At 44.3% G+C, this 26,116-nt stretch overlaps 2 protein-coding genes across 2 annotated transcripts; both read right to left on the bottom strand.

Moving 5' to 3' along the window:
- Positions 1–8,221: 8,221 nt before the first annotated feature.
- On the bottom strand, positions 8,222–12,201 carry bmp10 (bone morphogenetic protein 10). The gene is made up of 2 exons (XM_024417867.2): positions 11,330–12,201; positions 8,222–10,765 (listed from the first exon to the last, which is right to left on the bottom strand). The coding sequence occupies exons 1-2, from the start codon at positions 11,721–11,723 to the stop codon at positions 9,666–9,668; spliced, it is 1,494 nt and encodes a 497-aa protein (XP_024273635.1). The 5' UTR covers positions 11,724–12,201; the 3' UTR covers positions 8,222–9,665.
- A 1,989-nt stretch (positions 12,202–14,190) lies between these two features.
- Positions 14,191–25,226, bottom strand: LOC112248654 (rho GTPase-activating protein 25-like). Its single transcript, XM_024417866.2, has 11 exons — positions 24,789–25,226; positions 21,381–21,583; positions 21,048–21,135; positions 19,092–19,205; positions 18,573–18,780; positions 17,930–18,062; positions 17,538–17,611; positions 17,119–17,240; positions 16,468–16,625; positions 15,338–15,927; positions 14,191–15,131 (listed from the first exon to the last, which is right to left on the bottom strand). Exons 1-11 carry the CDS (start codon positions 24,850–24,852, stop codon positions 14,930–14,932), a joined length of 1,956 nt encoding a protein of 651 aa, XP_024273634.1. The 5' UTR covers positions 24,853–25,226; the 3' UTR covers positions 14,191–14,929.
- Between the last annotated feature and the right edge of the window lie 890 nt (positions 25,227–26,116).

Below are 26,116 nucleotides of genomic sequence, written 5' to 3'. Positions count from 1 at the left end.
TTCGCAAATGGGCTTTTGTTAAATCATCCCCCAGCGTTTCAGCGATTATATGCAACGCAGGACACGCTAGATAAATTAGTAATATCATCAACCATGTGTAGTTACAACTAGTGATTATGATTGATTGATTGTTTTTCATAAGATAAGTTTAATTCTAGCTAGCAATTCTAGCTGGCTCCTGGTGGAGTGCAATGAGAGACAGGTGGTTAAGAGCGTTGGACTAGTTAACTGTAAGGTTGCAAGATTGAATCCCCCAAGATGACAAGGTGAAAATCTGTCGTTCTGCCCCTGAACAAGGAAGTTAACCCACCGTTCCTAGGCCGTCATTGAAAATAAAAAATATGTTCTAAACTGAATTGCCTAGTTAAATAATAGGCATAAAAATAAATACAAATTTAATATTTTTTTTAATCGGCAAAATCAGAGCCCCAAAATACCAATTTCCGATTGTTATGAAAACTTGAAATCGGCCCTAATTAATTGGCCATTCCGATTAATCGGTCGACCTCTAGTAGGGTAGGCCTACAACTACATCCCACTACTACAGCCTACTACAGTACATAGCTACTGGATCCTCAAAAATGTCTACAGCTGCACCATTGCATCACCGCCTGGTATGGCAACTGCTCAGCATCAGGCGCCATTGATGTGCTGTAAGGCGCTACAGCACATCAATGGGGCAAGCTTCCTGACATCCAGGACCTCTATACATGGCGGTGTAAGAGGAAGGCCCAAGAAATTGTCAAAGACTCGTCACCTAAGTCATAGACTGTTCTCTCTGCTACCGTACCGGAGCACCAAGTCTAGGATCAAAAGCCCCCTCCCCTCCCTGTTGCTACTCACTGTTTATTATCTATGCATAGTCACTTTACAAATTACCTCAACGAACCTGTACCACCACACATTGACTCGGTACCGGCAAGAAAAAGTACGTGAACCCTTTGGAATTACCTGGATTTATGCATAAATGTGTCATAAAATTTGATCTTTGTCTAAGTCACAGCCATAGCTAAACACATTGTGCTTAAACTAATACACAAATTATTGTATTTTTCTTGTCTATGTCGAATACATCATTTACAGGACGGCCGGCAGGCTCAGGGTCAGGTCAGGCAAAGGTACAGGACGGCCGGCAGGCTCAGGGTCAGGTCAGGCAAAGGTACAGGACGGCCGGCAGGCTCAGGGTCAGGTCAGGCAAAGGTACAGGACGGCCGGCAGGCTCAGGGTCAGGTCAGGCAAAGGTACAGGACGGCCGGCAGGCTCAGGGTCAGGTCAAAGGTAAACGGCCGGCAGGCTCAGGGTCAGGTCAGGCAAAGGTACAGGACGGCCGGCAGGCTCAGGGTCAGGTCAGGTACAGGAAGGCTCAGGGTCAGGTCAGGCAAAGGTACAGGACGGCCGGCAGGCTCAGGGTCAGGTCAGGCAAAGGTACAGGACGGCCGGCAGGCTCAGGGTCAGGTCAGGCAAAGGTACAGGACGGCCGGCAGGCTCGGGGTCAGGGCGGGCAGAAAAGGTAAAAACCGGGAGAAACAGGAACAATCAAGAGACAGGAACAGAGGGAAAAATGCTGGTAGGCTTGACGAAACAAAACGAACTGTACACAGACAGCACAGGTATTAATACACAGGGGATAATGGGGAAGATGGGCGACACCTGGAGGGGGTTGGAAACAGAAAACAAAGGGCTGTGAGAAATGGGTTTACATCTAGACACATGTAAAATAGGAAGTATACGGAAGGTACGAGGCAACAGAGGACGAAGAGCAGAGGTGCTAATGATCTTGGAGCAGGGGAGAATGGTCTTGGCTTCCGGAGGTGTAGCCGCGGGGCTATAGCGGCGTGCCATTCAGGCTTGACATTCTTGGGTACCGGTCGGTGTTGCAGAAACAAAGTGGCCTGGGCCTTACTGAACCACTCCTGGAGTTCCTGGTACTTTGCGGGAATGGCGGAGAGGTCCGGGGCAGGAAGACGTCCCGAGGCAGGCAGAGCTAACTGCAGGCAATGGGTGTGGCAGAACGGGCTCCAGCCCACAATGGCACCAGTAGACCAGTCAATAAAGGGATTGTGTCACTGGAGCCAAGAGAATCCCAATACCATGGGAACCTGCAGACACTCAATTAGCAGGAATTGGATAATCTGGCTGTGGTTCCCGACACTCGTAGGTGGATTGGTTGGTTTGGTTACCCGGCCTATAGAGCGCCCGTCCAGCGCTCTAACACCCATGGGAATGGAGCGGGGTTGAGTGGGGAAGCCCAGCTCAGACGCCAGGGTAATGTCCATAAGAATCATATCGGCCCCCGAGTCGATAAGCATCTGTAGAAACTTGGACTTGTCGCCCCACAGCAGTGTGGCATAGAGAGGGGGGCGAGTAAGGGGAGAAGAACAATTATCTTTCAGACCCACTAGAGTACTCATTCCCATAAATGAGCTAGGTCTCTTGAAGGGACAGGTAGACACATAATGACCGGCAGTACCGCAATACAGACAACTCTGGGTGTTAAGTCTGCGGTCGCTCGGGAAGAGGTAAATCGTCAGTCTTCGGAGGCTCTTGGAGGAACTCGGGTAAGCACGGATCCTCTCGGGGACGTAGACGCCGGGGACTTCCGGAGTTCATCAGATCCAAGGTGGGATCCTTGAGTGAGTGATTGGGACCGCAATCAGAACTCTTCTCCCTCTTACGTTCCCGTAGCCGTCATTTTCAAGCTGCTACAGCTTGTGGAATTTGATAGGGTTTGACTAAGTATGACATTCACATTTGGATGATTTGGGCGAGGTCCAAGCTCCTCACCACCCTCTCCTGCACCTTCATCTTCGCCTGCCTGTCTGCTCTCTCTCTCTCTCTGTCTGTCATTGCCTCAAACTCACTCTCCCTGCTTGATTGTATTATCTGAAATACACACGAAAAGGCATACTTAAGAGGAATATCTCAGCTTAAATGAACATTAGGACTAGACTGCTGTGATGTCATTATTCGGTCTAAACCATCAATATGTGCTCCTTTTCTCACTCACCTCCATGTCACCTGCTCTCCCTGTCCTGTCGGCATCCTCGTGCTCTCTCTCTCCCTCTCTCTCTCACTTTACTCTAAAGCACCAGAGTGAACATGAAATAAATATTATCAGTAAACAAGTGGTGTTTCTTGCCATGATGTTCAGGAATGGATTACTAACCATTTCTGATCTGAATGGCAATAATTATTATATCAAGAAACATTGACTCATCTCTTCTACTACTATATACCTCTAACAGCTGACTGGTAATCATTTTCTCACTGCTCTCAACTTACTTTTCTTCTTTTCTGGGGCTGCCCAGAAAAATTGACGAATGTCACTGCCACCCTTCCTCTTGCTCATAATGACACTCACTGTGAATAAAAGCTGACTGTAATAAAACTGCTTGCACTTTAATCAAACAACCACTAATAATGCTATTTATCATAATCAAGTACAGCTATACAGTATACTATACGAATATGCAATAAATGAAAGCTACTACTGTCTACATAAATTACACATGCAGCGCAACATAAACGATTGACACTTTACTCAGACTTCACCTGGGCTTTCTGACAAATATAACGTAATACAGACATTAACGTTAGTTGAATACGCGGGGGAGCACCATTGTTGGTCGCTGGATGAATGTGTGGCTAATTAACTTTCCAGGTAAGTTAGCTATGATAGCTAACCTTAGTGATGGTTGATTGATTAGCACTCGCAAATCGGCCCGTTTTCACCAAAAACGTTTGTTTCCACTACATACATTTACTGAAACTTTTTAACTAAATATGACTTATTTCCACAATTACAGTTCCGGCGCAAAATGACGTGTTGACGTTAAAACTATCACAATCGACAGTGATATAGCCTACGTAACACTCATGAAAGTAATGAAATAGAGTGACAGTACAGTGTTTGACACTGATTGTACCTAGCCACAGCAGTCGAGCAACGGCTTCTGCTGGAGTATGGCCACTTCACTTGGACAAACCACACGCAGAACTGCAGTACACCGTAATACTGGAACCGGTAGTAATAATAATGGCAATTTGTTAAGTTTAGTTATGATTATGAACATTTGCTAATGGTTATTTCAGACGGCGGTGCGTGGTTGCCTGTCGTAGCATAGCAAAAAAAAATATAGATTTCTATTTTTTTATATCAATATATTGTGGGGGACATTTATAGCATATTTTAATATTGGGCTGTAGTAATATATATTATAATTACGGCCCTGTTTCACAGTAAGGTCTACCTACATCTGTTCTATTCAGCGCATGTGACAAATAACATTTGATTTAATTTGATTGACTACTACAGCCTACTACTACAGCCTACTACTACAGCCTACTACTACATCATACTACTACAGCCTACTACTACATCCTACTACTACATCCTACTACTACAGCCTACTACTACATCCTACTACCACATCATACTACTACAGCCTACTACTACAGCCTACTACTACATCCTACTACCACATCATACTACTACAGCCTACTACTACAGCCTACTACTACATCCTACTACCACATCATACTACTACAGCCTACTACTACATCCTACTACTACATCCTACTACTACAGCCTACTACTACATCCTACTACCACATCATACTACTACAGCCTACTACTACAGCCTACTACTACATCCTACTACCACATCATACTACTACAGCCTACTACTACATCCTACTACCACATCATACTACTACAGCCTACTACTACATCCTACTACTACATCCTACTACTACAGCCTACTACTACATCCTACTACTACAGCCTACTACTACAGCCTACTGCTACGTCCTGCTGCTACATCCTACTACTACATCCTATTACTACATCATCCTACTACTACATCCTACTACTACATCCTACTACTACAGCCTACTACTACATCCTACTACAACATCATACAACTACATCCCACTACTATATCCCACTGCTACATCCTACTACTACATCCTACTACTACATCTTACTACATCATCCTACTACATCCTACTACTACAGCCTACTACTACATCCTACTACAACATCATACAACTACATCCCACTACTATATCCCACTGCTACATCCTACTACTACAGCCTACTACTACATCCAACTACTACAGTCTACTACTATATCCCACTGCTACATCCTACTACTACAGGCTACTACCACATCCTACTACTACATCCTACTACTACATCCAACTACTACAGTCTACTGCTATATCCTACTGCTACATCCTACTACTACATCCTACTACCACATCATACTACTACAGCCTACTACTACATCCTACTACTACAGCCTACTACTACAGCCTACTACTACAGCCTACTACTACAGCCTACTACTACATCCTACTACTACATCATACTACTACAGCCTACTACTACATCCTACTACTACAGCCTACTACTACAGCCTACTGCTACGTCCTGCTGCTACATCCTACTACTACATCCTATTACTACATCATCCTACTACTACATCCTACTACTACAGCCTACTACTACATCCTACTACAACATCATACAACTACATCCCACTACTATATCCCACTGCTACATCCTACTACTACATCCTACTACTACATCTTACTACATCATCCTAATACTACAGCCTACTACTACATCCTACTACAACATCATACAACTACATCCCACTACTATATCCCACTGCTACATCCTACTACTACAGGCTACTACCACATCCTACTACTACATCCTACTACTACATCCAACTACTACAGTCTACTGCTATATCCTACTGCTACATTCTACTTCTACAGCCTACTACCATGCCCTACTGCTACATCCTACTACTGCATTCTACTACTGCATTCTACTTCTACATCCTACTACTGCATTCTACTACTACATCCTACTACTGCATTCTACTACTACATCCTACTACTGCATTCTACTACTACATCCTACTACTGCATTCTACAACTACATCCTACTACTACAGCCTAATACTACAGTGTAATACTACATCATACTACTACATCCTACTACTACAGCCTACTACTACAGCCTACTGCTACGTCCTGCTGCTACATCCTACTACTACATCCTATTACTACATCATCCTACTACTACATCCTACTACTACATCCTACTACTACAGCCTACTACTACATCCTACTACAACATCATACAACTACATCCCACTACTATATCCCACTGCTACATCCTACTACTACATCCTACTACTACATCTTACTACATCATCCTACTACTACAGCCTACTACTACATCCTACTACTACAGCCTACTACTACATCCTACTACAACATCATACAACTACATCCCACTACTATATCCCACTGCTACATCCTACTACTACAGCCTACTACTACATCCAACTACTACAGTCTACTACTATATCCCACTGCTACATCCTACTACTACAGGCTACTACCACATCCTACTACTACATCCAACTACTACAGTCTACTGCTATATCCTACTGCTACATTCTACTACTATAGCCTACTACCACGCCCTACTACTACATCCTACTACTGCATTCTACTACTGCATTCTACTACTACATCCTACTACTGCATTCTACTACTACATCCTACTACTGCATTCTACTACTACATCCTACTACTGCATTCTACTACTGCATTCTACTACTACATCCTACTACTGCATTCTACTACTACATCCTACTACTACAGCCTAATACTACAGTGTAATACTACATCCTACTACTACATCCTACTACTATGTCCTACTACTACAGCCTACTACTACAGCCTACTACTACATCATACTACTACATCCCACTACTGTATCCCACTGCTACATCCTACTACATCCTGCTACTACTACAGCCTACTACTACAGTCTACCAAGTAAAAGTCATGCATCTTTACACAGTGTTTTGGGGCACATGCTTTTTATTTACATTCACTATGTGTAGTGTCAACATTCCTTGGCACTGCTGCTGCTGTTGTTGATATAAGTCCATCAGGCATGTTTTTGGAAGAGCATTGGAAGTGAAGGAAACATGTTTATAGTTCATTTTTCTCCATTTTTTTAAGCGCTCAAAAAAAGGTAAAGAACAGGTTTTCCATCCAAAGCAGCTGTCTGCATCTGCAGTTTGTTATAGCGAGCAGCAGGCAGATCATCAGGAAGACCATCCATTGTGTTCATTAGCTGGGCTTCCAGTCAGTTTCCTACTGTGTTTGTGTGACGTGTGTAAACTATGGCCTGTGAGCTGATACTATGGTACACAACAGTCCTAACCTCAGAGTTATGCATCCTAGTCATACCCCCAGCCCGGAAAGCCCCCCCAGCTAGCACATAATGTTCTGAGAACCATATGTTTCTTAAAGCCTGGTGAGAGCATGGTTGTCCTATGGTTATTTTGCATACAACCTTCCCACAACTTTCTGAGAATGGTGCAGGATAATTCCTTGGCTTTAGCACATTCTCAGCACATATAAGGAACTTAACATAAAAAACGTTGTTTTTTTCTTCTTGGTATTTCAATAGAACGTTTCCTAATAGTTCAAACATGGCATGCTAGCTCCAGCCTGGATTATAGGTTTGAATCGCACTGATGACGTGTCACAATAGAAAATAAATGTGTTTGCATGATTAATACCTCAGGAAATTCATTTCCATGTGTCCTATCTGTGCTTGGAGTTCTAAAACGTTAACCCAAAATAAGTTACCAGTGTTATTAAAAGTGAGAAACGTTAAGGAAATTATTCAAAAGCCTCCGAACAACCTATAATTTCCATTCTCAGAACGCTAATAAAACCTTTCCCAGGAAAACTTTCAAATAACCAGAGTAAAATATTATCAGAACCTCCCTGCAACATAAAAATAAAAGTTGCCAGAACAGGCAACATTTTCACTTCTGTTCTCAGAACGTTTAAAAATCTTTCAGTTTTACTGGTCAGGAAACCAAAAACATACATTCCCGCAATTTACAAGGAACCAAATGTGCTAACTGGGCTCTTTTCTAAAGATAATTAGGCCTAGTAGGGAGGTTCAGTTTTGCAACCTGTTTATAGTTGCCGGGCCAGGAGAGAAATGAATTATGGTTTCCGATACAGATATTATTATGATAATATATGTACAATAGTCCTTTTTTAAAGTATTCATTGTATGAAAATATAATGATTTGTGAAGCCTATGCACACTAAGTTTAAGTTTCGCCTCTTCAGTATTTTACAAAAGGATTCACAAACGAACCACAACAACAGGTAACAAAATATAATATTCATAAAATATTTATAAATTAAAGACATATTCTACAATATGGTCAGGGTATGTACTGTATGTTCACCCTCTGTATGCATATCCATGTTGTACAATTTTACATAATCACCTACTTGTCATAGTAAAATCAATAAATTAATCAATAAATAGGCTTTCACGTTACCCAAGCAGCAGAGAACTGTATTACATTTGTATTACAAGAACACAGAACAACAAGAGAGGACTCCACACAGGACTCTCAGGGGATGGGAGGGGAGACATGAAGTGCCATACTCTCCACTCATCTTCTCAGCCTGTCCATGATAACAGGCCAAATATATGGAAATCTTTTCCTTAAACGTGAAGGATTTCAGGGCCAGGGGGAGAGGGATGTATGGAAGGTAAAGACACAAAGGGAGGGAGAGGAGGTTGGAGGGGCCACATGGTGGGGGTAGGTCAGTGAGTTGAGCCTGTAGAATCTGTTTCTATTAGTAACCATGGAATCTTGACAGGCCATCCCCCCCTCCGCTCCCCCAGCACCTCCAGTCCTGAGTGGTGGAGCACATGTTTCTCACCGCCAACACCTCCTTATCGGCACGGTGCGGAGGAGTGGGAGAAAGTGGCTCGCACGGCATGTGACTGACTCTGAGGCCGATGTGGGAAGGTGGGTGAGGGCTCGAGGGAGATAACCCAGCCCACCCTAACTGCTGCCCTGACCTCAGCCCACTGTCCTAAATGCCAGGGGGAGGTGGTGGGGATGAGGATGAGGGCAGGCCCCTTACCAGAAGTCCAGTCCAGTCAGGTTTGTATTTCCCTTGGGAGGCCTGTTGCTGTTAGGGAGACATGCTAAATGAGGTGTGGATTAGTGTTAGCGTCTAGGGAGGGGGAAAACAGAGATAAGTGGAGAGGAAGACAGGAGATCGATGTCAGTGGAGAGCTAACTGTGGAGAACCCTATGTGGTCCCACCAGCTAAGCCTATTGGACATCACTGTATGGCTGGTTGCTGTATTGTCAGACCCCTTTGAGAGACCTAAGGATAGTTTATTTTTAAAGGTCCAAACTTTTTTCCTCAAATTTTTTAGCAAATTCCAAATGTGTTACTTAGCTTCAAATGGCATCCAACTGATTCTATTACAGAATTATGAATTGGTATCATAGATATTTTACTGTACAAAACAAAATATACATTTTCCTGAAATACAAAATATACATACACAATGTACAAACTGTTTAGTTTAGATCCATCTTATATACACATACATGTCATAGCTGTTTTTCTTGTCAACTGTTCTCAACGGTGATTCTAGATTCATTTCAGAGTCCATCTATTCTAATACCAATCTTGCTTTAAAAATGTAGTCTTTGCTTTGTTCCATCCTCACCCTGTCATTTCTCTTCACGAATGTCTCTCTCCGTGTCCATATGAACAGCAGGGTAGACTAGCTATCTGCAGCCACACTCTGCCACCACCATGCCCTCAAACTTATACTTGTACGTGACTACTCCGGTGTCATCCATGTAAAGCAGGGAGATGGGATCCAGCTTGGTGGGCACACAGCAGGCCCGCGTCACCTTCTGTGGGCTCTTCATGCTCACCAGTGTCTGGACGATGGCGTGCTTGGTGGGCGTCACGTGTTTGGTCAGCGGGTATGTGCAGATGCCACTGCACTCAAAGGCCTCGTACCCGGCAGGCGCTAGGATCCAGCTGTCCCAGCCGATGTCTTTAAACTCCACGTACAGCGACTGCTTCTTACACTGGTTGACCTTGGCGTTACGGCGGTATCTGGAGGCCGTGTCATAGATCAGATTGGAGCGCATCTGGAGCAGGGCCTCTTCGTCCTGCTCCTTCTCCTCTTCCTCATCTTCCTGGCCCCCTGCCCGGCCCAGCTCCCCCCACAGCCTATTCAGCTCCAGGTCACCCTGAAGCACCGCTTCCGAGGTCTCGTGTCCAATCATCTCGTTCAGCTCCCGCTTGTCATCGCGGTGATCACCGCTCTGGTCGTCGGAGAAGATAATCATCAGGGGTTTGTGTCTGTCATCTGGGCTGGTGTCTATCTCCATGTCTCCCATGAATATCCTCCTCCCCTCTCCTTCTCCCTCACCGTCTGCTAGTGTCGGCCCTCTTTCCCCCTCAGAAGTCAGGCTTGCTATGTGGACCTCCAGCCTGTGGGTGGTGCTGTACTCTGACTTGCGCCAGTGTTGGACGGCAGCAGTTAGGTCAAAGGCCTCCCAGCCGTTATCAGTACCATAGACCTGCCGTGATGCCAGCTCTACTAACTCCTCCCGTCCTCCACCTCTTCCTACTGCTCCTCCTCTCTCGGTGTCCTTCGCTGTTCTGTTGTCCTCTCCTGTTCCGTCCTGCTGCTCCAGCTCGTAGATGGTCACCTTGCGGTCGACCCCAGCGTAGAGGTTGCGATCGGTCTGGACCAAAGTATAGAGACGCAGCTCTGCGGCGGTGATACGCTCATTGTGGGGTATGGATACGTTGAAGAGCAGAGGGTGTTGTCTCACCCCTCTACTACCCAAACTGCAGGGAGACGAGTCTGGGGGAGAGGAATACACAGAGATAAAGGCTGTTAATTAATCAGTAGTTCTCCATGTTGATGTTTTGAATACACTGCAGAATTGATAGTACAATAAAAGCCAAGATTTTGTCCAAAACACTTCCGAGGCAATTGTAGCATCCCAATTAACATTAAACTAGATCAAGTTGAATGAATATATTATTGTAAAAAAATCTAAATGAATAATGAGAAATTCACAGTTTCATATTCTTGTCCAAATAAATAAACAACTTTTTAAAAATTTGCAGGGCAGACTCTCAAAAATGTAAGGTGCTACAGTATTTGTAAGATGAAGAACAAACGTAAATGAAAATGCATAAATTATACTTAATTGTTTTTACACTATGCATGTTGACCTTCTACAGGTACATTTTGATACGTAATACATTTCTGATGAACAGTTCTGATATTAATACTCTCATTACACAGGGATAAAGGGCTTACAGTACTTTAATTAAAAAAATTCCAAAGCAAAGAACACCACAGCATAATGTGAAGCTAGTACGGCATAAGGATACAGAGTACAGTCTAGTGGCTCTCTACCTTCGTTCTTGAAGCTGCGGATGATGTTGGCGGTGGGCATGGCGGTGTGGTCGTTGGCGAAGCGGTTGTACAGCTCCATCATGTACTCGGGCGGCTCCACACGGACACTGCCAGGTGCCTGGGCAGGAGGGCCCAGGCCAGACAAATTGAAGGTCCGGAGGCTCTCCAGCAGGCTCTGCATGTCCACGTCCCTGTCCTGCTCCAACAGAGATGGGTCTATGACGCCCCCGTGGCCGTCTCCCAGACCTGGAGCAGGGCGATGTCTCTCTGGGGCCAGGGAGATGGGGCTGCCCTGCCCAGACAGGGGCCACATCAGGAGCAGCAAGGGGAGCAGGGGGAAGGGGGTCCTGGTGATAGAGGTAGCCTCTAACCTGGAGAGCCCATTGTCCGCCATGGAGAGGAGTGCTACTGTTCTTGTGTTGTATGGTATATCCACAGGGACTATCCAATGTTGAGATTAAACAGAATTATATCTATCAAATGTGTTAATCCAATGGTCCACTGGAGGTTGGATTCAGCTTGATGAAGGGTGAGAAACAACAACCGTGTTTTTCTCTTGCTGATCCGGGTGGTTGTCGGTTCTCTGGTGACTCAAAAGGTTCGGTTGACCCTTGGAGTTGACCAGTGAGGAGGTCTGTGTTCTGTAGCTCTCCCCGTGTGTTCCTCTTGCTGTGTGTGGAACCCTGATAAACGACTCTCATTCCAGATCTCACGCCATTTATCCTAATGCACACCTTTTGATGTTGTTTTCTAAAGAGTTGGAGTCCCAGCTAGAGGGTGGCTTTGCTGTGTCCAAAGGAGGCATCCCTTGTGTTTTTTCTCTCAGTTTCTCCCTCTGTTCTCTCTCTTCTCTCTCTCTCTCTCTCTCTCTCTCTCTCTAGCTCTCTTTCTTTCTGTCTGTTATCTATGATATGGTAAGCTCTGCATTTCTCAGTGTTTGTGTCCCTGTGTTTGTGTGTCCCTGTGTGCGTGTGAGTGTGTGTGTGTGTGTGTGTGTGTGTCTGTGTGTGTTATCTCACCACTTCCTTAATGAGGACTTTGTAAACAACGTCCTGTAGCCTGTTCCTTGTAAAAGGGATATTTTGTTTTGTGTCGGAGCACCAGGCAAAGACGAGATTGTTCATGTGTTTATTTGTTTGGTAAATGGGGGAACTGCAGAAACAGGAATTTGCTCCATTGACCATTTGTTTTTGACAAATCCATAAAGGGTCTATTGATGTTGAATGCTACATGATATGTCTGTTGGACAGTGCCTTCCCAAATTAAATTGAAATGTAATGAGGTGTGAGATGTAATGGGCAGTGATGAGAAATTATGGACTTCTGCAAGTCTGGAGAACACATAACAAACCAATTGAGATCAGCTGATGAGAACAGCACTGCGCAGATGACCGTGCATTTCATTAGTATTTTATGACATAAGTTGTAATATTTAAAAATAAAAACTTGAAAAGCAATATTTCAGTTGGAGAAAAAAAGTTATATTATGAGAGCAAGAATTTAAATTGTCTTCGTCTGTTGTGGAAACAAAGGCGACCACACAACACAACTTTTCCATAATCTACTCATTACCCACTTGTGTTTCAAAGTTTGCAGCACTTAAGTGCACTTCCTCTTTTCGTTGGCGAACACGTTGCAGATGTCACTGGAGTGTTTCAAATGGATTATCTCTGTCTGAATGTCTGACCAAGAGGCCCAACTGCCTATTGAATGCACAGGAGCCAAGACGTACAGTTTCCAGTGTGCTCTGTGCTATGCCATCACATGTCCGTCAGACATCAGTACAGTGGTTCTGAGGTCAGCTTTAGTCCAGATTCCACAGCCCAGAATGGAGTGCAGGAGGGAGAGGGCTTTGCAAGAGCAGACTCCATGCTTTGTAAGGGCAGACTAGTCTCCTTGCATTCCACTGTGATTAGGGAGACAGCATGGAGTCAAAGGTGACAATGGAACTAGAACCTGGATGGCTCAAGCTAGAACACATCTCCACTGACCAATGACCAGAGGAGTAATCTACACTAACCTCCCCTTTAAAGTCACGTGCCAACTCTCTCTTTTCTTTCCCTCTCTTTTTAAGATGAACGTACGAACTGTATTTTAATGAGGGATTCCAAAACCTGAGAATCCCCTCAATACCTCATCATAACACCTCGTCATCTCAGATTTGCCGTTAAAGATGGACTCCGCTAGATTCATTAATCTTACCGCCAGTTCCAGATTCTCAATTCGGACGTATAATTTAACTGCACTTTTAGAATCTGTATGGCTGCTACTGTTTGTTTCCACATGAATTCAGGGGTCCTCATTCCCGAGTCTCTGACAGTGACCTGCAAAGATACATTCTTGATAGTGAGGAGGAGATGACATGGGAAGGAACAGGATCTCCCCCCCCCTGTTACCCATCCTCCAGGGTGACAGTTGACAGACGTGCTGTTATCTCCCCTGCGGTCCCTTTTACGCAATGCCTCCTTTGTACACCGCCAGTCCCCATCTCTCTTCAATCTTCCTGCAATGCTGAAGAATGCTTGATAACACCAGTGTCCCACTTTCACTAGCTCCCTGTTTTTCTCACAAGCACAGACATGCCCGAACAAACGTGCTCCCACACGCACACACACAGAATGCACAAACAGACATGCACACACGCACACGCACACACATACGCACACATTCCAGCCATTTTCCCACTGGCCTTACACTATCTTTCTTCTGACCCCTTCAGTGTGTGACGACATTCTCTTTGGCCCTGATCTCATTCATTCTTTCTGTCTCTCTCACTCTATCTCACGTGCATATTTACACATATCACATGCAATCCCCCTTAAAAGGTTGTAGTTCAACCATAATAATGACAAACTGTGCAGATTGTTGGTCAGTCAACTTAATCTGTTGTTCTTTATTCATTTGCTTATCAAAGAAATTTAAACATGATTCGGACCTTAACAATTGAGCCGACATGCGCAGCGTTTTACCATGAATGCGATCTCCGCGAAAGTTGGCAAAATGCCTTTAAAAACCGTATTGTTGGCTGTCCAGCGCGCTGCGCTATGAATTGAATCCGCATCCATACTAATACAGTACATTATAGTCCAAGTGTCCTGGACATGATCTTAACCTGGACACTATGCACCAATAGCTATTGCATTTACATGCTGTAAGTTATCCAACAATAGAAGTGTAACAGCCCCTGCATGGTCAGCAACCATCAGCATTTTATATGATAATACACACATCACGTCCATAATCAGCTACACCAAGCAAAGGCCATTTACATACATTTGCAGAAATCCTCATTGTATGTCTATGAATGTGAAGTGTAGTCAACATCTGCTTTAGATAAAGAGTTTATACATGGTTTTTCCCACCAAACAAACTTGACAAGCTAGCAACATTTTTCAGGTCCCAGCCAGGGTTACAGCTCTGGCCAAGACACTGACTCTCTACCTCTCTCTCCCTTGTTAATAGATCTCTATGTTAAATATCCATATACTGTATTGAGGGATCTCTTTGATAACTTAAGGGTAAAGGCAGTTCTGGGTTCTAGGTTGGCCCTCGTGGTTCTCTGGTGGGGAACTACTGGATCTAGGTTGGCCCCTTTGTGGTTCTAAGTTGGTCTTCCTGGTTCTCTGGAGAGGAACTGCTGTATCTCCTGGTCCAGCTCCTGGTTGCGTCTCTGGGCCTCGTCTCGGCTGCGTTCTGCGTTCCTCAGCCGGATCTCCAGAGCGGACACACAGCGCTTCTCTGTATCCAGGGCTGACTGCAGCTCCGCTACTGTGGCATTCAGCTCTCTGTTCCTCTGCTGCAGGCTGCATGGGAGGGGAGAGGAGAGGGAGAGAGATTGCATTTATGAATGCAGAGTACAGTACACTTGTGTTGACATCGTGTCCTTTCCAATAAAATAGTATTCCGCATCCTAAAGGACACCCTATTCCCTATAGCCCTAGTCAAAGTAGTGCACTATATAGGGAGTAGATTGTCATTTGGGAAAGAGGCAGTATTCCATAATACAGACCTGGTAACGAGGTGCTCTGTGTCTCCCCGTCTGTCCTCCTGCTGTTCAACCTTACTGTCTGGTTGCTGGGCTGAAGATGAAACCCCAGCTCTTCTGGCCTCTGTCTCCTTCTCAGGGGTCGCTGGCTGAGACTTCCGCTGGGGGTCCCTGCTGGGTTTGGAATAGGGGACTGTGATGTCATCATAGGTGACTGTGATGTCACTTCCTCTCCTGGCCGTCCCTCTGTCCTCCCCGTCCTTCTTCTGGACCTCTCCGAACAGAGAGGTCCTCTGTAGGTCCAGGATCTTAAAGATGTCCTCTGAGAGAGTCTTCTCCCCTTTCTCCCCTTTCTCCTCGCTGCACTCATTGATGTGGCTCCAGCACTTTATGGCCTCCAGCTTGCCGGCCATCCCGGGGACTGGGCAGTTCAGGGTGGGCAGGGTCTGGGTGCGTTTGCGGGGGCTCCCGGACCAGGGGTCCAAGGCTGAGGATGAAGAGTGGGCGTGGGGCTGCTGGGGCCCTGCCTGGGGGATGGAGATGGTCACTGGATCTGGCTCCAGTGTGTCTGTGTCCTCTTCCTCCTCTGGAGACTCGGACAGAGACCCCTCACACTGCAGGGACAGACAGAATGGATTTAGACCACAGCACTAAAATGAGAGAGAGATATCAATTTCTTCCCCAAAACATTCTGAAATTGAATCAAGCTTTATTTAAAGTGTTCTTACACACTGCAACACACATTAACATTTACAGAAGTGTAGCTATGCAATGCTTACTGATATAATAATGTATCATAATATACACTGAGTATACATTGAGAGGGTGAATGGTCAAGACACAAGATCTAAGTGCCTTTGAGCAGGGCATGGTAGTAAGTGTCAGATGCACCAGTTTGTGTCAAGAACTGCAACGCTGTTGGGTTTTTCGCTCTCAAATTGTCCCGTGTGTATCAAGAAGGTGTTCCTAATGTTTGGTGTACTCAATGGATTACTCCTTTAATTGTGCATGTCTTGTACCACGTTCCCGGTATGAAATAAGAGAAGAACCTCTATAAGGTTGCGTCCCAAATAGTACCCTATTCCCTTTATAGTGCACCGCTTTTGACCAGAGCCCTATGGGCTGCGTTGAAAATGATTGTGTGATGTTGTTACCTCAGCAGACTCCCAGCCCACAAAGCTGCGTGGAGCGCTGTTCTTCTTCTTGTCACTCTTCTCGATGGGGGGTGAAGGAGCCACGTCTTTAGACGGCGGGAACAGAGCCTCGTGCTGCCTGATCATCACTGTCATCAGCTTCTGGATCTGAGGAGTACCTGTGAGGAGAGACACAGCCAAGCGCACAGTCGGTTCATACAAAAGACAGATCTGAGGGAACGAGGATACAGGGAACGAGGATACAGAAACCATTTGTTGACATAAATGATACCGTATCTATGCATCTTCATTTCATAAATAATCAAAGTGTACAGTAAGGTCAGTTTGTCATTGCGTCAAGCAGCAGTATGTCAAAATAAACGAATGACTTTCAAAATAAAGGCATAGGCCTACTGCGTGCTGATAATGACAATTACACCCCGTTACAGCATGCACTAAAGGCCTTTTCACACCAGGGTTGGGGTCAAAACCATTTCAATTCCAGTCAATTCAGGAAGTACACTGAAATTCAAATTCTTTCCAATGTTTTTCAATGAGGAAATGCTGGAATTCAAATTTGGTTTACTTTCTGAATTGACTGGAATTAAAATGGAATTAACGTCAACCCGGGTTTCACACTGCAATTTCTTAGCCCAAGTGGTCTGGTCTCACCCTTCATCATGGTGATGGGGTCCTCAATCTGGGGCTTGAGCAGGTTAATCCCAATGACCGTGGCCAGGTTTTCAACACTCATCTTGTTCACCTTGGAGTTCTGCTGCACTTCGAATAAGAACCTTCACAGACGCAGTTCACAGTTTAGACAGCAAAGTCACACAGGGTGAGTACCAAATTATACCTTATAACGTGCCCTAGTTAGGACTTAGAATCACTCACCATGCAGATGCTTTTATTTTTTGGGGTCAAACACAAAATGCTGTATGAGCAAAAGCTGTAGACTAATCATTACAGGGTAGTAATCAAATTGCTTTTCAAATGTTTCAATAGAAGCTCGTTCGTCAATAGGTTCTATGATACGTCATTGAATTGAATATTCCCTACCCTGATGTGTGATTGTGGAAGTATAAGCTCACCTGCATATGTAGCTGAGGAGGTTGTAGTTGGCTCTAGGAAGGAGGCTGATCTGCTTCTCCAGTCTCTCACGACCCTGGGTGGAAAGTGAGTTGGAATATACAAAGTTCAACTAACGCACTCTTACTCAGCAGGCCTGCATGTAGTCATTTTGGCACAGTTGATAGAAATAAAGCGAAATTACAAATGATTGTGAGAAGAAAAAAAAATGCCCATGAACATTTGGCTACGGTCATCATTAATTAAAGGAAGTCACAACACTTTGATTCAGTACATGCTCATTTTAGCACCGTGGACAGATATAGAGCTAAATCACAAATTGTAGCCTAGAGGAAATGTTTATTTATAAGAATATTTGTCTAACTTCTTTATTGAAGTAAATATTAGTTCCTACTGCAGCACTGTTGGGGTCCAGCATGGGGCTGCAGTCCAGGAAGTCTTGGTACTGTGTCCAAGGCACCACCGGCTCAGGCAGCTCCCGCAGGTACAGCTTGAGCAGCGACGCCACCGTGTGGACATCTGTGTCACTGCAGGGCACAAAACAGTCAGAAACAGTACACGAGCACACCCACACACAGTCGTACGTGCACACACATACATGCATACCCATGCACATGCACACACACACACACACACACACAAACAAAAACATACAGTTGTGCTGAGTGTATTTCTATTTTTGTGTTGAATCCAGCTACAAATCAGTTTGTCCCCCTTTTCAACAAATGTGTCACAATAGAGAGTTCCATGTGGGGAGAAGGTTCTTATAAAACTGTCTTTCTCTGTCTACTAGGACAGGATGTGGTGTAAGCCACAGAGCACTAACAGCAGAAAAGTGTATCAGGCATCTCTGTACTATCATCCTCACTGCATCTCTCTCATCTTACTATGCAACCTTTAGAAAAGAAGCCAACGGGATTTCAGTTTGTATAAAAAGGGCGTAATAATTGTCTGTTTGTACGTTAGCGCCCTTGAACGTTCCTTCAAACGCTCTTATGTAAGTTAGCTTAGCTTAGTTTAGCGCTGAGGCGTCTCACATTGGGAAGGAAGGTCTCTCTCCGGCATTGAACGCGTCCCTAAACTGTTTGACTGTGTTGTCTTGTCCCGGCAGTCTGAAGATGCCTTCCTCGCTTAGTCCGTGTTCTCTGATGAACTCTGCACACTTTTGCACCAGGATGGGCACCATGTGGGGGCCAAATCGCTGCTCGTAGGTTACCGTATCACCCAGGCCCTTGCCAAATATTGCTGAGAGGGAAGGAGAGCGGTTAGAGTAAGTCACAGACCAAACTGGAGAATCAGAGACAGGGTTTTTCAAGTTTGTGGCTAGCTCCTCATGGGTTGCGGCTTTATGTCATGGGCCCGAGGACAATTCGAAAAAGAGTCCTTGAACCAAAAGTCAAGAAAATAAGTTCAGATGACTAGAGACCCGCTTTTTCCTGACCATGTGACCTGACCAGGAAAAACCTATTCTGGGTCCTAGTTACATGTTTTGTTCCTGGTCAGGTCCCTTGGTCAGGGAAAACTCTTGTCCTTTAATGTCAGCAGACTATCTGTACCTCCACTAGAGGGTGCTCCAACCACCCTGCGCAGCGTGCGGACCCACTCCTCCATCTCACTGTGGGAGTTGGCCATGAGGACGTACGGGTGCCGCTCCCGATCACCACTGCTGCCTGGAATACAGAGAGGGTATGACTCTCCAACATACTGGGATACATCATACATAGATTGAAAGGTATATCTTTCATTCCTCTCTCAACAGAGAGACAAGAGAGAGACATGGTGAGGTGGAGGGCGAGAGAGAGACATGGTGAGATGGAGGGCGAGAGAGAGACATGGTGAGATGGAGGGCGAGTGAGAGACATGGTGAGATGGAGGGCGAGAGAGAGACATGGTGAGATGGAGGACGAGAGAGAGACATGGTGAGATGGAGGACTAGAGAGAGACATGAAGAGATGGAGGACAAGAGAGAGACAAGGTGAGATGGAGGACTAGAGAGAGACATGGTGAGATGGAGGACTAGAGAGAGACATGGGGAGTTGGAGGACTAGAGAGAGACATGGTGAGATGGAGGACTAGAGAGCGACATGGTGAGATGGAGGGAAAGAGAGAGACATGGTGAGATGGAGGACTAGAGAGAGACATGGTGAGATGGAGGACTAGAGAGAGACATGGTGAGATGGAGGACTAGAGAGAGACATGGTGAGATGGAGGACTAGAGAGAGACATGGTGAGATGGAGGACTAGAGAGAGACATGGTGAGATGGAGGACTAGAGAGAGACATGGTGAGTTGGAGGACAAGAGAGAGACATGGTGAGATGGAGGACAAGAGAGAGACATGGTGAGATGGAGGACAAGAAAGAGACATGGTGAGATGGAGGGCAAGAGAGATACATGGTGAGATGGAGGACAAGAGAGATACATGGTGAGATGGAGGACTAGAGAGAAACATGGTGAGATGGAGGGCAAGACAGAGACATGGTGAGATGGAGGACAAGAAAGAGACATGGTGAGATGGAGGGCAAGAGAGATACATGGTGAGATGGAGGACAAGAGAGATACATGGTGAGATGGAGGACTAGAGAGAAACATGGTGAGATGGAGGGCAAGAGAGAGAGACATGGTGAGATGAGGCCAAGAGAGAGACATGGTGAGATGGAGGGAAAGAGAGAGAGAACACACAGAGAGAGAGAGAAAGAGAGAGAGAACTAAGAATTAACAAAAAAACTGAGCAAACTAGAATGCTATTTGGCCCTACACAGAGGCAGAATACCTGACCACTGTGACTGACCCAAAATTAAGGAAAGCTTTGACTATGTACAGACTCAGTGAGCATAACCTTGCTATTGAGAAAGGCCACCGTAGGCAGACATGGCTCTCAAGAGAAGACAGGCTATGTGCTCACTGCCCAAAAAATGAGGTGGAAACTGAACGGCACTTCCTAACCTCCTGCCCAATGTATGACCATATTAGAGAGACATATTTCCCTCAGATTACACAGATCCACAAAGAATTCGAAAACAAATCCAATTTTGATAAACTCCCATATCTACTGGGTGAAATTCCACAGTGTGCCATCACAGCAGCAAGATTTGTGACCTGTTGCCACGAGAAAAGGGCAACCAGTGAAGAACAAACACCATTGTAAATACAACCTATATTTATGCTTATTTATTTTATCTTGTGTCCTTTAACCATTTGTACATTGTTAAAACACTGTATATATATAATATGACATTTGTAATGTCTTTATTGTTTTGAAACTTCTCTATGTGTAATGTTTACTGTTAATTTTTAATGTTTATTTCACTTTATATATTCACTTTATATATTATCTACCTCATTTGCTTTGGCAATGTTAACACATGTTTCCCATGCCAATAAAGCCCTTGAATTGAATTGAATTGAGAACACAGAGAGAGAGAGAGAATGAGCGAGAGAGAGAGAGCGAGCGAGCGAGCGAGACAGAGACAGAGTCAGAGACAGAGACAGACTGAGACCGTCTTCTGCTTACGTGGTATAATCTCAAAGAGGAATTTCCCTGGATCATCTTGATTCTGTGGGAGTTCGTTGACTTTACTGAACCTCAGCTGGATTACACCCTGGAGACAGAGAGACAGACTGTCACTGACATCTTAGTAAACAACACATACATGTCTAGGCTACAGGAAACACAGGGAAGGACTTCAATAAAGATGGAAACATGCTAACTGATAATTGACAGCAGTAGTGTTGTTTGGATGCTTGAAGGTTTTCCTAACCACATGACCAGATCAGGAAAAGCCAAAGTTAAAGGCTATAACTACAGCCCAGACCGATCTGCCTTCTTCTCTACCCCATCTCTCACCTGGACAGTTCCCTCCTTTTCGTCTTTATGGTAGGTCAGTGTGCTTCCTCTCAGCACAAAGTAGCGCAGCTGCCAGTTCTTTACGATGGACCTCTGCTTCTTCAGCCAGCCAGCCTTCAGAGGCCTCTCCATGGACCTCCTGGTGGAGCCGGGCGAGCCTAACCCTGGGCTGCCCTCTCCAGGCATCACACTCCTAGACCGCGCTGCCGCGGAGTGGAAACAAACAGAACAGCCGTACTGTTAACGAGAGCCTTATTAAGAGACACTTCAGTAAACACAGCCAGGATGTCAACAAGGCTCTCAACATCCGTCAAGTCAGGTCTTCCTCTTTTATTAGTTTGAACACGCATCAATCTGACTTGCGGCAGATAGAAGTGGTGGCCTGGCAAGAAACAGGCCGCCCCTGTCTGACCTGCCAAGCTTCCTGTTTAAGGTGCATGCTTCTAGATTCTAGTCGTGATTGTTCAATGGTAGGAAAATAGTGACCTACAAATACACTGTGCCTTCAACAATCATGTACAATAGACTACAGGGAAGGGCAACACAGGAACAATAACACAGTACATGGTCTCAACTAGGCCTAAATGTAGACACGGTTGAGTCATTTGTCCTTTACTAACAGGCCAGTCATTGCTCAACAACATGATGACTTACTGTCTAAGTTGTCTGTGGATAATCTCAGAAGAGAGCATGAGAGAGATAAACGGAAGAGTATGAAGGCTGGAGTATGAACGGCTGGAGATGGGGGTCGAGTTGTAGGCCACGTGGCACACGATGGAGAGAGAAAATCACGCATGGATTGGCACGCAGGGTGGTACTGTAGCTCGCCGGACAGATGGTGTGATTGGGATTGAGAGCGTTCGCTCACTTGTTGTGTAATTCACCGTGATCTCCCAGGCCAGATGAAAGAAGAGAAGAAGACGAGCCTGGCTATATAAACAGGAAGTGACTGCATCGATGGGGGAATGACTTTGAACGCAGACCCTTTGGTCTGTTTTAACAGCATCATCCCTTGAAGAGGGCCATGTCAAAGGACTCTGGACGAACCTCTGGCCCACACACAGTGAAGTATGAGACGCCACGAAAAAAGGAAAGCCGGACACAGACCCTTGAGGACATTTTCAACTGGACGCGGGACCTCCTAGACCCAGAAGTCCCAATGGAGGCATGAATAAGATGTTCAACTTCTCAATCAAACGGAGCTTGTTGCAAGAATGCCAGCTCTTTCACGTCAGTGGGAATAGTGAGGGGTTGAAAGTGCGTGGCCGTGGCACAATCCTATTGAGTGTACAAAGAGTCAGCAGAAATACATGTAGTTCCAAATAAGGATCTCAGTTACATGAATATTTAACCCCTAGAGACCAGTCCTAAATGGCACACTATTCCCTATGCAGTGCACTACTTTTGACCAGAGCTTTATGGGCCCTGGTCAAAAGTAGGGTACTAAATAGGGAATAGCGTTCTAACTTCAGCAGTTGAAATGACAAAACACACTGGCCCCATTCAGTTGCATGACTATACATATTCATTCTGTGTACATATTTCTTATCCCTATATAATGCCATTGACATGTATGGCTTTTGATCCTCTGATGAACAATTGAGGGTAGCCATGCCGTAGATAAAATGTGTGTACAGTGTACAGGTGTAAGAGAAATTATAGAAGTCATCAGGCCTTCTCAAACAGTCAGTCTCATACACAAACACACACACACACACACACACACACACACACACACACACACACGAGTCTGCAGAGTCACAGCTACTGTTCTGACATTTCATCAACTTCCTGCTGAAAGTACCCAAAGGGCACATAGAAAATGAGAAACGCCTTGCTGCCAGAACTATAGCACTACATTTTCTTGAGATGAGGACTGGGGTTAAGTTCTCAGGGTTGTGAGTAACTGACTGGTAAAGTATACCGTGTGATAAATTAAGCAACCATAGAAGTCAATCAATCAATCAATCAATGTATAAAGCCCTTCTTACATCAGCTGATATCAAAGTGATGTACAGAAACCCAGCCTAAAACCCCAAACAGCAAGCAATGCAGGTGTAGAAGCACGGTGGCTAGGAAAAACTCCCTAGAAAGGCCGGAAACATAGGAAGAAACCTAGAGAGGAACCAGGCTATGAGGGGTGGCCCTCGTAGCATAAGAAGTCACTTCTTTTCATAGAAATAACAAGAAACTTGTCTCCCAGCAATGCTGATGTGTATCCACTAAACTACATAAACCTGTTCATCATAAATAGAAGTATCCACACTGTTTTCACTGACAGGTTGAGGACAACTGCACCATTCCACTAATAGTTTCAGCATGAAGTCATGACATTGCCATATAAGGCTATAACGGCTATATATGTATTCACATGCACTCATGCACTGTTTTGTTAAGTTATAGGTGCACCACACCTGCTGTAATCAGGTGCATGATCCTTCTGTAAGCCAGGGCCCTGGACCACAAACACAGCTTAACACAGAAATATAACCAAGTATAAGAACAACAGTCTAAATAAAACACTCTCAGTATGCCGCTGGCACACACAGCGCCACAGTCAACCTCATGTCTAGGGATGGCTGGGTTACTTTGTAAATGTAATCCATTATAGTTACTAGTTAGTTAGCTGTCCAAAATTGTAATCACTGACGTAACTTTTGGATTTACCCAAACTCAGTAACGTAATCTGATTACTTTCAGTTATTTTGGATTACTTTCCTTTTAAAAAGCATTAGAAGAAGACAGAAGGGATCCATCAAATGCATTCGGTGTGTCATCATAGTAGTCTCTGACTTGGGGTCATACCCACTCAGATGGATCAAATTTAAAGGTCTAATGCAGCTGTTTTTATCTCATTATCAAATCATTTCTGGGTAACAATTAAGTACCTTAATGTGATTGTTTTAAATTAAACTGGTCAAAAATAAACAAAAGTAGCTTCTTAGGAAAGAGCCATTTCTCAAGCAAGAATTTTGCACGGACTCTGGGAATGGTCAGAGTGGGGAGGGGAAAACTGAACATTTGCTGTTATTGGCAGAGGTTTAGAACTCTCTTATTGGTCTAGTAGCTAATGTACTCCCTGGTGATATCACCAGGCAAGCCAAAACTCCATCCCACCAAAACAGGCTGAAATTGTAAGCGCTTCTTTTCTACATTCTCACAATTTCACAGCAATTGTTATTATTCCAACCACAAAGTGTTGAAATATAACTTTAGAAAATCCTATTTTTGACTGCACTGGGCCGTTAAACCCACAGGTCCAGTCTCTATACCTCTTCATAGACGCATGTAACACACATGCACTAGTGTACAATGCAACTGATGATACAACAACACATTTTCCTATTTACGCAAATGCAATGACTCCCAAGAATAGCTAAATGTTTAGGATAACATCCAGTAACTTACCTATTCTAGATGTTTCAGCTTTGAGGGTACTGAAGTCCCAGTTCCGAGGTAGCTTGAGAGACATTATTCCTCCTTCATAGAAAAGATCAGTATCTCACTTCACAACACACACACACACACACTCACACACACACTCACATATATACACACAGCACACACATATGTATGAGGGGTTTTGCTGTAGATCTCCAGTCTGTCTGTCACACTAAAACCTCTCTGTATCTGACTTCCTACTTCCTGTATAGCTGCTAATCTATCTTTTCATATATTTTTTTCAACATGTCAAAACACGTTCTTTCATGTTCCCTCTACTTCCCTCTAGATACATGTTCTGCTAATCTAATACTTCGCCGCACTGTAAATACCCCCTCTCCAGGTAGGTATATCATAGCAAGTGCTCTACAATAGAAGGTTTCAAACGACGAACCATTCACCAGTGTCACTTAACCACTGGTCTCCCTTTATTCTCTCTCAGGAGGAAGTGGGTTTTGTTTCTGGGTTGCAGTCTCTTCAAGCTGTGGCAATGTCGCTTAATGGCAACATGCAGCCTACGGTATGTGTTCACAGCCATACATTTCAATGAGATTTTTTAACATCTAAAATTGTAACATTGTGGCTTGCTGTTGGTGATTTGGTGATTTATTTTAGAAGTTGTGCACTGATTAATATACTACAAAACTGCCCCAATGAGAACCACAGCCCAACACACTCTGAGGAAAACTATAGTCAGGGGTGCAAGTAGACTATGGTGTTCCTGCCTCATTCAAAGATACAGCATTCATTCTTAAAAGTCTAAGCTATTGCGGGGGGTTCCAAGCTGACATATAGCATTGTTTTAAGATGGTCATACTATAAATCATTTAGCTACTTGATTTGACATTTTAGGATTTGATAAAATATTGAATTTGGCCTTTACTACTGTAGCCCAGAGAAACTCATTGAATAACATATTCATTAATGGCAAAAGACAGTCAAAAAATACACAATAAGGAACACGGTTTTGAAGTTTTGTCCTATATCTAGGAGATATAAAAAGATCAGAAAAATAAAATATATATATATATATATATATATATATATATATATATATATATATATATATATACACAGTACCAGTCAAATGTTTGGATGTTTGCACCTACTCATTCAAGGGTTTTTCTTTATTTTTTACTATTTTCTACATTGTAGAATAATAGTGAAGACATCAAAACTATGAAATAACACACATTAAATCATGTAGTAATCAAAGAAGTGTTAAGCAAATCGAAATATATTTTAGATTTTAGATTCTTCAAAGTAGCCAACCTTTGCCTTGATGACAGCTTTGC

This window comes from Oncorhynchus tshawytscha, linkage group LG04 (genome assembly GCF_018296145.1).
Source record: "Oncorhynchus tshawytscha isolate Ot180627B linkage group LG04, Otsh_v2.0, whole genome shotgun sequence".
Classification (NCBI taxonomy): Eukaryota; Metazoa; Chordata; class Actinopteri; order Salmoniformes; family Salmonidae; genus Oncorhynchus; species Oncorhynchus tshawytscha.
Note: the sequence above shows the minus strand (reverse complement) of the source record. Positions and strands in the feature narration are given on the sequence as shown.

Coding starts and splice junctions, on each gene's coding strand:
- LOC112248654 (XM_024417866.2), bottom strand. CDS start 24,852: ATGTCTCTCAAGCTACCTCGGAACTGGGACTTCAGTACCCTCAAAGCT. Junction 17,241..17,537: donor CTCCTCAGCTACATATGCAG/GTGAGCTTATAC, acceptor GCGTCTGTGAAG/GTTCTTATTCGAAGTGCAGC. Junction 15,132..15,337: donor ACAGAGCACCTCGTTACCAG/GTCTGTATTATG, acceptor CCTCCCATGCAG/CCTGCAGCAGAGGAACAGAG.
- bmp10 (XM_024417867.2), bottom strand. CDS start 11,723: ATGGCGGACAATGGGCTCTCCAGGTTAGAGGCTACCTCTATCACCAGG. Junction 10,766..11,329: donor CCGCAGCTTCAAGAACGAAG/GTAGAGAGCCAC, acceptor CCTCTCCCCCAG/ACTCGTCTCCCTGCAGTTTG.